Raw genomic sequence first — 16674 nt, 5'->3', positions numbered from 1 at the left:
ATGACACCTAGAAGCAGCCTGGGGTTAGCAGAAAGTTGATTCAAAAAATTCTGATCTCATTCGTTTCTGATATATGTCTTTGTAGGTCTAATTCAAGTCTTTGTAAGTCTAAGTTGGTTCATTTCAAGCTTTTACAATGATTATGTCCTAAAAGTTTAATATAAATTTTCAATGCTCATTTAGGTTAAAAGTATGCCTTAGATTTCGACTCAGGAAAGTTTAACAAAAATTAGATATTTATAAAACAGCCGTTTTGCGACCAGCTTCAAACTAATTATATAACTTTTAAAAAAATTTCAATATTCGTGAGTTTAATTTATTTATCAATTTTATAGATTAATAATACTAATAAATAATAAATTTCTATGATATAAAAGTATATTTTATATTAAATAATATTGCTTATATTTGTATGTAATAAGCAATAAATAATGGATGATAAGAATATGAATAAATAATGAGTATAAGAATGACTGGATTTATCGTGAACTCTCTGCACAGACAGTTGAATTGTCAAAGAGTTTATGTCGATAATAGAAGGTCGTTGACATGATATTAAAATAATTATTGTAAAAAGCTACAATGATAATGAATTATTAATATAAATTCATAAATATCATCGTAAGTCTCTTACTATACGTTTTCAATGGTAATTTAATTGTGAATAAATAATAATATTTAAATGTTTCTATAATACATTAGGTCATACGAAAGCTTTTAACTGCAGGGGTATGTTGCACAGTCTAGTATAAATTGATGTAAGACGTAAGAATGAAACCCGAAAAATGCGGTTATAAAAGCAGATACTTTAGCACAGTAACATAATTCAAAGGATGATGAAAAAAAGTGTATTATGTCGTGCTGAATAAATTATCAGGTTGTGTAAGATTATTAAACTTACTTAGAACAATATGTTCTGATTTTTTTATTTTTTTAATCATTTGACCGCACGATGTGACGTCGGCGCTATCGATTAATATTATTTAATAATCCGTGTATACTTTACTTTGTTTGACACTGTTTTTAATTCTGTAAACCTTGACTCGTTTAATATTTTCAAATGTTTCATCATTTTTTATAAAATTTATAAATAAACTTTTGTCATTTATTTATTTGATAAATTTTTAATTCAATTGAAATAATATATTTTATTACATACATGGATTTATGTATGAGTATAAATATATATGTGTATAGAATTATAAATATTATTGGAGGTTTTGTCATTTGCCATGTGCTCACGATAAAGAAAACTTAAATAATTTTCCAATTATTTAAATTGTTGACAATTTAAAAAAAAAAAAACTTAGTGAAAGAAAATTTCCTACGTCGTAATAATATTGAAGGCCGAATTAACAAACTTTATCTTTAACTTTATGTACATTTGATAAGTTACAAAAACTGTATGTGCAACTGAAAAATAAATTGAGTCTAATAATTATAAAATTATATCAAATAGATAATTGTAAACAGCTATAAAAATTTTATTTTGACACGTGTTATTTTTTATACGCACTTATTTCAAAAGTATCAATTTATTAATTAAAAAGATAATTAATAAAGTTACTATAGAATTTATATTGTCAAGTAGAATAAAAAAACAAAATAAGAATCAATCTGGACATTAATTATTTGAGAAGTTATCTAGTGAATATGAACCGCGAAAAAAGTTTTTAAACTCAAAATTTTCGATTTTTTGACGAAAGGAAATTCTACACAGAATAAAATTTTTTTTTTGTTTGTACTATAATATATATGTATAAAATTCATACAGATTAATGAGCTAAAGAGCAAAGGCCTATTGAATCGATCAAACAAGGAGACAGGACTTTAATAAACGCCATATTCTACTGAAGGGATGCAATTAGTTAGCCCGAGGTCATGCACAAATGCATTTACATTGCTCAGTAGTATTCATTGGTCTAAACATTACTGTAATATTGCCAACGGCCAATCATTGGCTATTGTTAAATAATAATAATAATTTTGGTATTAATATTTAACGTACAATGGAAAAATAAGTAAATTAAAATAGCATATTATGTGCGCTGTTGTTCTATTCTATTGCTACATTTATAATTAATCGCGCTCTACATTGTACTGCAACTTTTAATTATTTAACGTAATGTAAATTCTCTTAAATTAAACATATTTTTACTCGTAATTTTAAAGATAAAAACCAATCAATTTTTTTCAGACCTTTTTGGTCATCAGTAATTTATCGTAACCAAAGTAAAAAACTTTCCATTCAAGTATAATTAAATTTTTAAAGTCAATAAAATAATTATAAACGTTTCTTAAACAGATATCATGGCATTACTGTGTTATTACTTATAATTACTCTAATTTACGTCCCTGTATTTGAACTCTAATTATATATAAGTTTCAGAGATGACGTATTTTGTTTTTTGTTGACTGTTAGAAAAATTTCTAAGAGGCTGATGCAATGATATTTTAATTTACTTAAGGGACGTTGGAGGTTCAAGGCTAAAATTTGTTTAGGAACATTGAAAATTTCCGTTCACGTTTCAAGTTTCAATATAATTTATATTATGGGTACGCCTGATATGAAGGGCTTCGAAAAATTAGTCACGCCACATTCTGATGAATTTTCCTAAGAAGTTTACATCATCTTTTCTTTTTTTGTATTTATGTGACATCACGTTCAAATATTTCGTGTATTTTTTAAAATAAATTTTCTTTTATGTACAAAAAAAAAAAAAATTAAGCGAAAAATATGTAAAAATTACTTTTAGAAATAATTTTCACCGTTTTTCGATACTAAATAAAAAGATGTAGCAATTTTTATATCAATTAAATTTTGTCATATTAATTAAATATGTTTTAAGTGTGTTAATTATTTTAATTAATGAAATTACTTGGAAATACTTTAATATTAATAATAATTCAAATTTTAATTAGAAAAATTCCTTCACTAAGCTTAATAAAATAAAATTTACTGGTATTAAATTTTTTGTATTAATAAGCAGTAGGGATTTGATAATGTTTAAAATAAAATGATAATTTTCCCTTCAAACGACAGAAAAATTTTTTTATCACTTAAATTATTTTTAACTTTTTATCTGAATTTTTCCTGGCAATAAAAAAAATATTTAAAGCAAACAATTATCATTAAATATATAGAGCGTTATGATAAAAACTGGTGACGTTTGTTATTGAAGCTGATATTTATAATAAATTAAAAAATTAAAAATAGATTAATAAATAAATTTATTTATATAAATTACTTTAAGATTAAAAATATCCACAGTTGAAGGTTTTCGCGATTTGTTTGTGCATTCCTAGCGACTCACGATATTCCTCACTTGGCACATGCATTCCCACTTCCTTTCTCCTCAATAATATTAACGATCAAATACAACAACGCTGTCTATTCACATTCTGATAGCATAATGCCAACACATTTGTATTTTATTTTATGCGTTTCTCTCACATCTATTCATTTTTCACGGAAATCACTTTTAGATATATTGTTTACAGTATATTTTATAATTATAATTCATTAAAATAAGTTTTTCACACCTATTTGTCTAATTCAAGGTCCGTTATAAATTTAATATATTTACAAAACAATAGTCATCAGATGTTGTTTTATTTTTTTCTCTGAATAATAATAAAAATAATTCAAATGTCTTCAGTATTTTATTTATTGCCTTGTCTCTCTTAAATATATACATACATATTATTTGTACAAATAAGCATTTTATTTTCACCTAATGACCATGAGAATTGTAGTAATATTTACCCGGAAAATTTATCCGACTTCATATATATCACATCCCGTAACCACATATATATTTATCAATGCAATTATCAAGGTGATTATTGATGAATCAATGCCACTCTATTTTTTTTCCTCATTATTTAATTACCCATTAGCGATTAATTAGTTTATCTATTTAATCGTCATTAATGTTTATTATTCCCCGTAAAAAAAAATACTAGATATCAAGTAAAATCGTGTACGTCTAATTTAATGTGACGATCATTAGTCCATCTTGATATTTAATATTTAATTTATAAATTTATTCAATAATGTATTGACCATGAGCAGTTTAATTGGACAGAATCGTTATTACGTAGTTGAAACGATTCTTGGCACTCTACCACTACTATACTCCATGACCATACCTAATATAATATAACTTGGCTATACAATAATACCGTCAATGTTATGTTAATCAGCGCAATCAAATAATTATCCTTTAAATTGTACTTTTATTATCTACATAATTAATCATTTGTAGACAGAAAAAAAAATATTTATTGGTGCAGAAAATATTTTGCATTTTAAATTAAAAACAAAAATTTTTTTACTAGAAAAAATTTTTTGTCGTAAGAAATTTTTACGTACGTCAATAAATATTTTGCACTCTGAATTGAACGCAAAAAATTTTTACTTTTAACTCAGTGCAAAATATTTCTTGAGTTACGTAAAAATTGTTTTTGGGGCGAATGCAAATTTCTTGCGACAAGAAATCCTTTTTTTTTTTCTGTGTAGAATAAAATAATGAAATGATAAGAATATTTTATATATATTTGTTTATTAAATTAATGATAAACACGATCTATTATTAAAATCTATAGTATCAGTTGTCAATAAGATTGTTCGGATTGTATTGCGCAATAAAAATAGCCAACAAGACCGTGTGTCAGATACACGAGATGTTTACTCTCCTATCTTTAGAGTATCAGCAAAAAATAATAGCAGTGAGAAAGACATTATGGTAATAAACGAATAGAAGATCTATTAATCATCGTCGTATGTTTATGCTTGAAAATAACAAATAAATAATAACGTATTTAGCATGAAGTAAGACTTGAGATAACGGCTATCTTTATAAATGTATAATTCATTATCTCATAATATTATTGAGGTAATAATAAAACCAAAAAAAAAAATAAAATACACAAACACTCGTTACGTGGGTTATCTTTTTGGGTGCGCCATAGTTACTTGCAATATATTTTTATTTTTAAATTATATAATACGTCTTCATACAGGCTATGATATTTTAATATTCTGTATTAATTTGACGTATGAAACTACAGTTTTTTTTTTTTTTAATAACAAGTTACTTCTAATCATGAGTTAATATATTTTCTTATCTTATGAAATACAGAAAATATTTGTTTACGATTTTTTATCTAATAAAATTTATATCTAATTAAAAGAACTACTGGATCGTATCATTAAAAATTTCATAGAATTGTTTTTTATATAAAAAACTAGAAATCTAAATGTTTTTTTCCTTTTCCAGGATAACAAACAAAATATTTATTAGGCTACAAATTGAACGTTTTAAAAAAATAAATTTTTTGTAAAATTCTCCGTCCAGTTTTTAAAAGTAATCATCATTAATAATTATTCTAAACAAACAAGCTTTAAACTACAGTAATTATCGCACGGTAAAAAAAAAATAATTAAAAAAGCGTTAATAATTTTTTAAAGTTTAAATATTTAATTATGATGATAAAAATGCATTTTACGATAGACAGAAATAAAAAAAAAAAAAAAGAACATGAAAATGATCATTTTTTCTCTTATGACTAAATGTAACCCGTTAAAAAAAATTAATTTATTAACTTAGAACAGAAAAAAAAACTAAATGACAAACATACTATCCACGTAAACAGACAGGCTTTATCGCTTAAAACATTTAACGCCAGTCACAATGGCCTTGTTACTAATAGCATACCAGCTTTATAAGAATTAATAAGATTAAAAAAATAAAATAAAAACACCCGTCGGTGGCTGATGATTCTAATATATAGTGCGACAATAAAATTCTTAGTTAAAAGATAATTAATTGCTACATCGTCATATATAATATATACTGTACTGGTTTTGTGTTATGTTAATTTTGGTTACACACTTGGCATATTAGTCACTGAGTCATTAAACGCGATTTTAAAACACGTTTGTTGACACAGTAAAATTTTAATAACATTTTTTATATATATTTGCACGATATAAAATATTTAAAAGTTTTTTCACGTATTCCCAATTAATAAATCGTCTTTTTCTAAATTTTAAAAATGTATTTTTTCAAGAAAATAAAAAGTGAATGACGAAATGCAATTGAATGAAAATTGTCATTCAAGCTAAACATAAATTATCTAGATTAATATGTTCCCTACATGTTTGATTAGTGAATAAAGACAGCAAGTGAGTTCATCGTTCGCTTGTCCTTGAGTGCATGAGATTGCGTTTAAATATTTCCCCTTCGTTTCAACCCGCGATTACTTCTTGTCAACAAATGATGTAAATTATGTCACGTAAGACATGTGTACTATCATACTACCACCGTATTTCAAACAATAACCGCCGAAAATTTAAAAAAAATACAATGTACATGTATATATATTTTTTTAAAAATATCATTTAAATGCCTACGTGATCTCAAGCACATACACTGCATATAATATACTCGTTAAAACGTTTATATACGTAGTTTATCTCTTGTGAGTTAATTCTGTCTATTTCCTCTACGTAAATCCTCTGGGATAATGGGCGCAGTGCCATGTTTACTCTTTCATTTTTACATTATATATAAATTTGTTATCTATTTATGAATAAACAAAAAAAATTTATACTCTTTCTATTGATTTATAATCTTATATATTCATATTCTTATACTTTTTATAATTCAATTGTCATCAGAATGTTAAATAATAAGAAAACATTAAATTTATTTATAAAATATGAGTAAATTATTTTTTATACTGATATTTATTGACAAATATGACATTCATGCTTATTTCAGTAACATAAATTTGATAAAAATTTATCGCATATATGTATTTGTTTGTTATAAGATTTGATATTTATAAATTATTTTTTATTGATGATGGAAATTTAAAAAAAACATAAATTTTTATTGAGTGGAAAAATACAGTCATGTATTCAGTAGCTATTATTGGTTTATACATATATGTGATATAAGAGAAACTAAAAGTTATTTAGTGGGAGACCGTGACCTGGATCTACAAGCTGTCTTCACGCGAAATTATCTTTGACCGATTGTAATTTAACTTAATTTAAAGCTTCATTTTTTTTTTTTTTTTTTTTTCAATCCTTAAGTTAGATGTTGTAGACATTAATGATAATAAATAAATATGTATAATGTATGTAATGTATTTAACTAGATAGCTCATAAGTATTCTTGGTTTGTACACATGATATTGAATGTTTTTGAGCGACGACCGACCGCAGATTATTACTTTTTGTTTTTAAACACGGACGCGGTAAAGAATTAATGAGCATTAAATTATATTTGTATTTTATCAGTGATGTCTTTCTACATGCTATCAATACTAATTTAGAAAAGCGTAAGTGTAAGTGCTGATACTTGATATGTATACATGTAAATAAAATTATAAGATCTAGAGAAATTAATTAATTAATGTGATCCCTTAGGAAACTTTTAAAAAAAGTTTAAAACCAAAAATTGCCACTTGTAATTTTTTCAGTCCTTAGAAATTGAAAGTTCAAAAGGTCAAAAAAAAAAAAGTACGAATTTGAGAAGCCACAGCAGAGCCAAAACTACAATTGATTGTATGTACGTCATTACACTGGCTAGAAATTTTTTTTTTAAATTTGAAACTCGAAATTGCTCCAAATTAGTCACAATTATTTTAATCTCTTGAAATTGAAAGTTTAAAAGGTCGGAATAAACGAAAGCACGCATATGAGGAAACACAGGTCCAAAACTATAGCGAAAATAAACCGGTTATTTATCAACAGCTTAGCACCCTCAATTTAAACTTTAATCTCAAACAGTCAAGATACTGAAGAAAATATTACTTCACTTATTTCCCGAGTTAAAAATGAGTTTGACAAGTATACTAATTCTTAAATTAATTTATCAACGCATTATTAATATTTGTTCTTTACTTTGATAAACTAATATTTGCAGCCAGCAGATGTGAGAAAAATAACCGCGTAAATTTATGAAATGTTTAAAAACTGTTAATAGACATTGCCGCCAAGTTTAAAAATTGAAAGATATAAAAGTGAAGTGAATTTGTTATTCATAAAATTCACACATATTAAATTAATTTATAATAATATTATAATTAACAGAACAAAAAATATTATTGTTATGTCTTGGTTACTAAAAAAATGATATCTGATTATTGAGTAAATAAAAATATATCAACAGATAAGATTTACTCTTTTTAAAATTATATTTAATGTTAGAGAACACGTTTCGCTAGAAACAAAGTAACCTTGAATATATTTAAAATCTTAATTAATTACTCCAAGATTTCCTTTTTAATTTGAATATTTATTTTGTTACCACCATAACTTTAAAACGGTATAATACGTTTATACACGCATATATATTTATATATATATATATATATATATATATATATATATATATATATATATATATATATATATATATATATATATATATATATATATATATATATATATATCTGCAGATGATTATCGCGTGACTCACTAGTGCGCAGTATTTTTTAAGACTACCTTTAACCGAAAAAGCTTCATTTATTTTCAATATATTACATAATAATTTTGAAATTCTTCCTTTTTTTTCATTTTTTTTAAAATCTCAACTATTAATTATCAATTTTCGACTATTAGCCAGCAGTAAAGTTTTAATAAAATTAATAAATAATTAATGACAAAAATTTTTATTAATTATCGACAAAAGTTAATGTAAATTAACAACTCATAAAATATTTATAATTTGAATTCCGAAATTTTAATAAAATTTAGAAATTAAATTAAAAAAAAAAAAAAATTACCGACTACTCTAACCTGTAGATATAGTGATTGACATTGGCATAATAGTAAGTAAACATTGATACGGTATCATGTACATGATCAATGTTGACATTTAGCAAACCAAAATAAACAACAATAATGGTTATAACATGATACAAAAAATATGGCGTCGCCGCGTCTATTAAAGTAATGACATAAAATCACGATTTAAAATAAATCCGACAAATTAAAAACTATGATCAATCATTTAAATGATCATTTGCTACTTTATTTTAAATTATAATGAATTATATCAGCAAATAAAAAAGTAAAAAGCTCACCGTTCTTGAACCGGCCATATCGCAGCCCATCAGCACACATTGCAGTGACTATCCCATTTGATGATTTAACTTGCCAGTGACGCGTCCGTATTAAATTATTTTTACAATCTATAACTATCGATAAATATCTGCGCATTTACGATATACAATATTACCATTTATTTCCAATTATTATTTATTATTTTTAAAAACCGGTAAATCCATTATTTCCACGTTTTCCTATTTTTGATAACTCGACTTTGCGCATTCAAACTCACGTCTAATTTATTAAACTTTTTTTAAAAACTATTATATTTTTTTACCCTACATAATTATTTATTTATTTATTTAAATATTCTTTTTTATTTATCCTTTTTTAAATAGTTAATTTGTTAGTTTTTATTAATTATTGTGGTAATTAAATATCATTTTGATGCGCGGAGTCGACTATTTAATTTTTTAATGCTGTCGATAAAAACGATTATCGACTTATCGACTTTATTTTAAAATTTTAGTAATATATATATGAGAATAATAAAAAAGCAATGTGATTTATAATCGGAAATTCATAATTTTAAATTGAAGATTCAAAATACTTAAAGGCGGGTATTTTTAAAAATTCAAATTTTCAAAATAACGATAATGTATTTTGGAAAATCATTTGGCGGAATCACGAGACTTGCCAGTAATTGTCCGTGCAATAAAATGAACACATTAAAAAAATTAAGGTTATGTATGATAAATATGACAATACGTCGTCATATAAATGCAAAAGTTATGGAAAACTTGACTCTGGATGAGGGTGGCAAAGTAAAAGTCAAGATAGACCCGAAAGTTGAAGAGCTGAAGGATAAATTAATTTACTGCGACTATATTGAGAGACGTAAGTTGAAGTTTGGTTATGGGAAGAATAAAGAGATCGAAGGTAAATTTAAAAAAAATATTGAGGATAACAAATTTGATGAGCTTGTAAACAAACCAGTTTATAGTGTTGCCTTGAAGTATCTTCGGGATGACATGACAAGTGAGTTTGAAGAAAAGAAACCTGAAGAAAATTCTGAAGAAGACACCAACAAGACATGGAAGCCTATTTATATGCCTTACAAACCAACTGATGAATTTAAGCCGGTAGATCTTGAGGAGGCGAAGGAGGAGAAACCGATGCCTGTTTTAAATGAACAGTTTAAAAAATTGTACGAGTCATATTTGGAGGTAAAAAAAACTGACAGTACGACCAGACAAGTTAAACGGATGGAAAACAAAATATTTTCGACGGATATTCATAGACCTGTTGATGATTTGTCTGACATCCCACCTGACTGGATGACAGACTACGAGCAATTCAATGATTTCACTGAAGAAGAGACATGGAAATCGAATTATGGTAAACCAAATCCTGATACTCCTGTCAGTTCGATTCCCTGTGGCGGTTGTGGCGCTTTGCTGCACTGTCAGGACTCAGCTATACCGGGTTATCTTCCTTCAGAGTTATTCGTTGGGTTGAAAGACGAAGACTTAAAAAGTACTGTCTGCCAGCGGTGTCATTTTATGAAATACTACAACGCAACGCTAGAAGTTAAAGTATCTGCTGAAGAGTATCCGAAAATTCTTCGCAATATCAAGTTGGATGACAAAAAAGCTGCTGTAGTATTGATGATTGACCTCATGGATTTTCCCTGCAGCATTTGGCCCGATTTGAAGTCTGTACTTGGTCAACGCACGCCGATATTTGTCGTTGGCAATAAAGTAGATTTGTTGCCGCAAGACTGTCCCAAATTTTTGCAAAACGTCGAAGACTCTTTGGTAGCCGCTCTTTCAAAAACTGGTTTAAATCAGAAAAATATAAGGCATGTGGCTTTGATTTCTGCTAAAACGGGGTACGGTATTGAGAGATTGATTACTAAATTACAGAACGTATGGGCATACAAAGGTTATTATCATTAATTTCAATTAAATACTTAATTATCTGTAGGTAATAAAATTAATTATTCGTTTTAGGTGACGTCTATTTAATTGGCTGTACCAACGTCGGTAAATCGACGTTATTCAACGCATTTCTTCAGTCAGATTACTGTAAAGTCCAAGCAGTTGATTTAATTCAACGGGCCACCGTTTCTCCATGGCCTGGAACGACATTAAATTTATTAAAGTTTCCAATTCTCAATCCAGTTAAATGGAGACTTTACGAACGGATGAAGCGACGAAAAATTCAACAGATGGAGGACCATATTGAGTCTCACCATAGGAAACAAGAAGTTACTGCGCTCAGAGATATAACATACGCGACTCTGCAAGGTATTATTTGTAATTACTATTAAATTTGAAAACTTATTGACGCAAATTTATACTTTAACTTTTTTAGAACGCATCGGAAGAACTTTTACTAGATTAACTACTACAGTGGGAAGTGCGATGAATAGATATGAAGCAGCCAAAGCATCTGGGAAATTCGGTATAGACGAAAATGACGACTTTTACAAACACGGACGTTGGTGCTACGATACTCCAGGTGTAGTTCATCCGGATCAAGTGATAAATCTACTGACCACTGACGAATTATTGCTGACGTTACCACGACAAATTATATCCCCGCGTAGTTTTATTTTTAAACCTGGGCAAACATTGCTTCTAGCCGGACTAGGAAGACTTGATCTAGTAACTGGACCTGCATTTATCAGGTATTTTTATTTATAAATATTTGTTATGTATTTTACAAATTAATATATATTTATTTTATTTACAGAGTTACTGTATTTGCAAGTAAAGAATTACCTATTACTATTTGTCATACTGCTGACGCTATTGAAGTTTATGGTAAATTACTTGAAACAGAAGCTTTAGTTGTGCCGACCAATAATCCAGAGAGATTAAAAATATGGCCACAGTTTAAATCCAAAGACTTTATTATCGCGGGAAAAAATAAAGAGGAATCTGCAGCTGATATTCTTTTGTCGAGTGCAGGTAAATTATTTTTAAAAAAAGTTTCATATTAATTTACTTGATGCTAATTAATTTATAATACCGTAGGGTGGATTGCAATTACTCCTAATGAAGGTGAAGAAGTTACAATGAAAGCTTGGACGCCAGAAGGACGAGGAATTCATCTCCGTACTCCAGCATTGCTCGCTCACTCGATAAAACTCCGCGGTCCGCGTATTAAATCAAGCGCGGCTTATAGATGCGGCCGTCAAGTTTACATCAAGGTATAAAAAATATGTTGATAAAAAAAAAAGTTTTGTACATACATGAAGTAAAATTAATTTTTATAAATAATTAATAAAAGATGTATATATTAAAATATAAATAATTTTATTGAGGACGGATTTTAAATATGACGTTAACTAATTAAATATTATTTGAATTCTGGTAATCAGCAGTACTGTAAAAAACTTGACAGCTTTGTTTGTTCAAGACTAAGTAAAAATAGTCTTTCTTGTATAGATTTATCGTACGCAAGTGGATGTACAGTAGCCTTTAAACAATTGCTGTAATAAAGCCCCTCAGTGTCTTGTATTTTTTCGCTTACTGCTGCGTAAACAGTTGTCATGGCACCTTGTTCTGGGGTCTAAACAAACAAACACTTTTATTAATATTTAAATACCTACATTAATAAATTAATAGTATATAGTCTCTTACTTTGAAGAAAAATTTCATGAACCAGCCGACGTGGTGGATAAAACTGTGTTCAAATAAGTCTGTATTGACAAGTCCTGGATGTACGGCGTAAGCTTTCACTCTGAGATCATTTTTTTCTGATATGTGTCTTAATGTTTCTGTAAACACGACTTGAGCAAGTTTGCTTTGGCCATAAGCGGCATTTGATAAAAATGGTTTTCTTTTACTGTGATAATTTAAAAAAAATAATTTAATAAAATTATAATCATTACGTCAATTTGTTTTAAATTTTGAAGCCATTCTCAGTACCCCCCACTTAATTAATTTAGAAAAAATTGAAGCATTAATTAAAAGAAGGACGACGCAGTTGGAATCCCGCCGAGATATATAATTTTAAAAAAATTACTGACAGTTTATCTCAACTAGGAGTTGAATGAAATTTGAAAAATTAATTTCAGTAAAATCTTCATGCCAATGTCAATTTATTTTCCAAATTTCGTTTAACTCCCAGTTGATATCAACTGCAAGTAATTTTTTTTTGAAATTCTATACCTCGGCGAAATTGCAACTGCATTGTCCTTTTTTGAATTAATTGATACAATCTTAATAAACTTATGACAGTTGAAAGTAATTGAAAATTAAAAAAAAAGTGGGGGACACTGTCTGAGAATGCCTTTAATTACTTTGTTTTTATTTGCTTAGTTACTTACTTGTAATTAATATCATCAAAATTAATGACACCCAATTTATGAGCACACGAGGAAACATTGATAACTCTAGCAAAATTTTGTGTGGTACCTGCATTGTGGAGTAACGGCATGAGTAACGCCGTCAACAGAAAGTGGGACAAATAATTAATACCCCACTGCTGCTCAAAACCATCTTTAGTTTCTTCATAAGGTGTAAACATCACTCCAGCTTTTAAAATCCATTAATATTAATTAAGTATCATTAATTATCATATTGATTGGTTTAAAAAAAAAAAAATAAATAATTTCTATTATGAATTCATACCATTGTTAATTAATACGTCAACTTTCGCATAGTCTTTCTTTACTTCACTAGAAAATTTTTTTACAGACTCAAAACTTGAGTTGTCGAGTACGTAAACTTTAGCTTTGCCATCGGTAACTCCAGATGCGCGAATTTTTTCAATAGCTTCCTCTCCAGCTTCTCGCTTTCTGCAGGCTAAAACAATATTTATGATTTTAATATTAAATAAATAATGGGTTTAATATAAATATTTACCGATGATAACTTCCATGTCACATTTAAGCAACATTTTGACAACTTCGAACCCGATTCCACGTGATCCTCCAGTAACAACAGCAACACAACCGCTCTTACGTGGTAACTCTGGAAAATTTTAAATAAATATTTTATATTCTAATTTACAATTCAAATGTTACTCTACAGATCTGTTATTTCTAATGGATACTATTTCCGTTGGATACTGTTTTGTAATCGGGATTTATTATTTCAACATCACTGATTTAATAACTCACTGTAGTTTCAAACAAGTTTGAAATAAACTTTTGCTGCGACGCAGTAATATTTTTTTATAATAAAGTAACTCAATTTTATTTAAAATGACAGGTATAAATTTTTTTTTTTTACGATACGTCATGACATAAAATAATTGTAATTTAAAATAACAACTTTTAATTTTTTGTACAAATTTTTTTATACAATCCGGGGAAATTAATTTAGATCTATGGAGATTTAAATCTGGCATTTTACATAAAAGTTAACATTTTATTAAAAAGTTTAAAATGTTAAATTTAAAAAAAAAAATGAATCAAAAACTTAAGATCTAAGATCTTAGATTAAAAAAAATTAGATCTTAATTATTTTTTTTCTTGGTAGTAATAAACATAAATATCGCGACTGTTGACGTATAGAATGAACTTTGTCGACGCAAACGAGCCACTCAATAAAACATAAATTATTTATTTTAAAAAAATAGCAAAGACTATCAAGGGTTTATACTATAAAATATTTGAATTATTAAATAGTCTATTAATATTTAATATATTTAAAAAAGAAATTTTAATACTTTATCTACGAGCTTGAAGTTTCAAAAATTCTAAAGTGATTACAGAAAATTAATATTTTAAATTTTAATTTCAAGTGATACAGTAAATTATTATTTCAAGTGACCTTGAAATATTTGAAGATAACACTTTATGTTTCAACTTTTAACCAGCAACGTTTTATCAAAATAAAAAAGTATATCAGAATTACTTATCAATTTATAGCGGAAAGAATTTCTTTGTTTGATAGTGATCCTTATTTACTGTAAAGTAATAAATTATTTCTGCAAACTTTAACTCGTATGTCTTTACTAATTTTCAATGGAAATCATATTCAAAATTTATCAGTTTTTTTCACATATGATAATTAATTGCGCAATTACTTTATGATAAGTAATCTATTTTTCCTTATAATAATTAGGGGATTAGCATTCAACTTTACCCAATTTAAATTAATTTTAACAAATCTGTCAAATTTTTGGTGGGTCATATTTTTCTTTGGATTCTGAGTCGAATCTCAAAAATGAATGATCGGGTAACTGATAAATTTATTATAAATTACAGGTACTTGGTTTTTAAAAAATATTACAAATAAAGTATAAAAAATTACTTTCTTCCTCCTAAAAATAATTAAAAATATTTTTATTAGACTCAGTTCAACTGCTGGTGGCTGACAATTTAATTTACTGCTCATTATATCCAGGAAATAAAAATAAAAAAAATTCTTCAATTAAAATTGTAAATATTCTATGGAATTTAAAATAGTAAAAATGATTTTCTCACCAGTTTTATTATATTTAGCCTGTAGTAAATCAATAAAATTTTCTTTTAATCCCAAAAGACTGTACTGCATCTGATGATAAATTTTTCTAGCGACTGTGGTCCAGTAGCTTTGTGATTTTGAGTAAGCCATAAGACTAGCTATCAATGCAACTGTTGAACCTAATACAATTAACATTTTTTTATACTTAATTAATATTTCCCTTCTTGACTTTATTTCGACACTAGTCATTCGTAACTCGTGATAATTAAACCCACACGTGTCGATTATTAAATTAACAGCAACAATTACAATAAACAGATAAATAAAAATTACAAGACAATTACAAAAAGAAATATAACGAGCAAGTAAGACTACAAACAATACTTGTAAGATTTAATTTAATTATCTTTATTGATTTAACAAATCAATATTGTCTTCTTAAACTAAATTTGTACTTGTGATATTTAAATCTAATACTGGCTTCTTATTAATTTACAAATTGTACTTTAGCTTTCATAATTACAGTCGACTTTAACTCATCGTGCTACTCATGAGAGTTAACAGTCTAGTAGCAACTGACAGCGTTTGTTAGCATTTACTCAGCAGGCATGTAAATGTGGGCCACGTGGATCCGGAGAGGGGATGGAGACACATCGGAACCGTCGAGGATTAAACACACAAGATAATTCTTTATATTATGTATTACTTTTACATGCTTTAGATGTATTTCAAGGTGTTGAAAGTATTTTTCAGTAGTGTACTTGTTGACAATCAGTACCCGTAGCATAAATATGTTCTACTGCCACACGATTTTATCTAAAAAGACGTAACAAGAGCATAAATATATTTTTGGCATTCAAGATTTAAATTTAGGGCCAGTTTTTCAAACCGGGTTCATTTTTAATGCAGGTTTATATTATTATTGCTGGTATATTTATATATTATTAATTTTAAATCAAAAAGTAAATGTTGGGTTCAAGATTTTTTATAAAGTAAGAGACCCAGTACCCGATCACTCATGTATTTGTATATCTATATTTACTAAATATAAATATACTAATAGATGAAGTGATCAGGTACTAGTTCCCTGATTGGGTACTAGACCATTTACTTTATAGATTTTATACAGATTTTTTTAGATAGCGACAAGACCTGATTTTCTATAGATTTTCTTAAGAAAAT

General features: G+C 27.1%; 3 protein-coding genes across 4 annotated transcripts in view; 1 reads left to right on the top strand and 2 right to left on the bottom strand.

Moving 5' to 3' along the window:
- The window catches only part of LOC103571239 (MAP kinase-interacting serine/threonine-protein kinase 1), a 37495-nt gene extending 28164 nt beyond the window's left edge, over positions 1–9331 (bottom strand). The window contains exon 1 of the mRNA XM_008549329.3: positions 9103–9331. Coding sequence (XP_008547551.1) covers positions 9103–9132 — 30 coding nt within the window. The 5' untranslated portion in view covers positions 9133–9331. The remainder of the gene's footprint in view (positions 1–9102) is intronic.
- A 255-nt stretch (positions 9332–9586) lies between these two features.
- LOC103571240 (nitric oxide-associated protein 1) lies at positions 9587–12380 on the top strand. The gene is made up of 5 exons (XM_008549331.3): positions 9587–11011; positions 11080–11376; positions 11444–11759; positions 11825–12042; positions 12109–12380. Exons 1-5 carry the CDS (start codon positions 9724–9726, stop codon positions 12288–12290), a joined length of 2301 nt encoding a protein of 766 aa, XP_008547553.1. The 5' UTR covers positions 9587–9723; the 3' UTR covers positions 12291–12380.
- Positions 12370–16210, bottom strand: LOC103571241 (retinol dehydrogenase 12). Of its 2 annotated transcripts, XM_008549333.3 has the most exons (7): positions 15877–16210; positions 15513–15671; positions 13945–14052; positions 13711–13884; positions 13407–13614; positions 12718–12922; positions 12370–12646 (listed from the first exon to the last, which is right to left on the bottom strand). In XM_008549333.3, the coding sequence occupies exons 2-7, from the start codon at positions 15640–15642 to the stop codon at positions 12452–12454; spliced, it is 1020 nt and encodes a 339-aa protein (XP_008547555.1). In that variant the 5' UTR covers positions 15643–15671; positions 15877–16210; the 3' UTR covers positions 12370–12451. The 2 variants fall into 2 exon arrangements, with proteins under 2 accessions (XP_008547555.1, XP_008547554.1); XM_008549332.2 differs by having other exon boundaries at positions 15513–16210.
- Between the last annotated feature and the right edge of the window lie 464 nt (positions 16211–16674).

This window comes from Microplitis demolitor, chromosome 1 (assembly GCF_026212275.2).
Source record: "Microplitis demolitor isolate Queensland-Clemson2020A chromosome 1, iyMicDemo2.1a, whole genome shotgun sequence".
NCBI classification, from domain to species: domain Eukaryota; kingdom Metazoa; phylum Arthropoda; class Insecta; order Hymenoptera; family Braconidae; genus Microplitis; species Microplitis demolitor.
Note: the sequence above shows the minus strand (reverse complement) of the source record. Positions and strands in the feature narration are given on the sequence as shown.

Bases quoted from the DNA above. Each gene is read 5' to 3' on its own strand.
- LOC103571240 (XM_008549331.3), top strand. From the start codon at position 9,724: ATGTATTTTGGAAAATCATTTGGCGGAATCACGAGACTTGCCAGTAAT. The intron at 11,377-11,443 runs GTATTATTTGTA...TAACTTTTTTAG, and splicing joins AACATACGCGACTCTGCAAG to AACGCATCGGAAGAACTTTT. The intron at 12,043-12,108 runs GTAAATTATTTT...ATAATACCGTAG, and splicing joins TATTCTTTTGTCGAGTGCAG to GGTGGATTGCAATTACTCCT.
- LOC103571241 (XM_008549332.2), bottom strand. From the start codon at position 15,741: ATGACTAGTGTCGAAATAAAGTCAAGAAGGGAAATATTAATTAAGTAT. The intron at 12,923-13,406 runs GTAAGTAACTAA...AAATTATCACAG, and splicing joins TTTGATGATATTAATTACAA to TAAAAGAAAACCATTTTTAT. The intron at 12,647-12,717 runs GTAAGAGACTAT...TTGTTTGTTTAG, and splicing joins TCATGAAATTTTTCTTCAAA to ACCCCAGAACAAGGTGCCAT.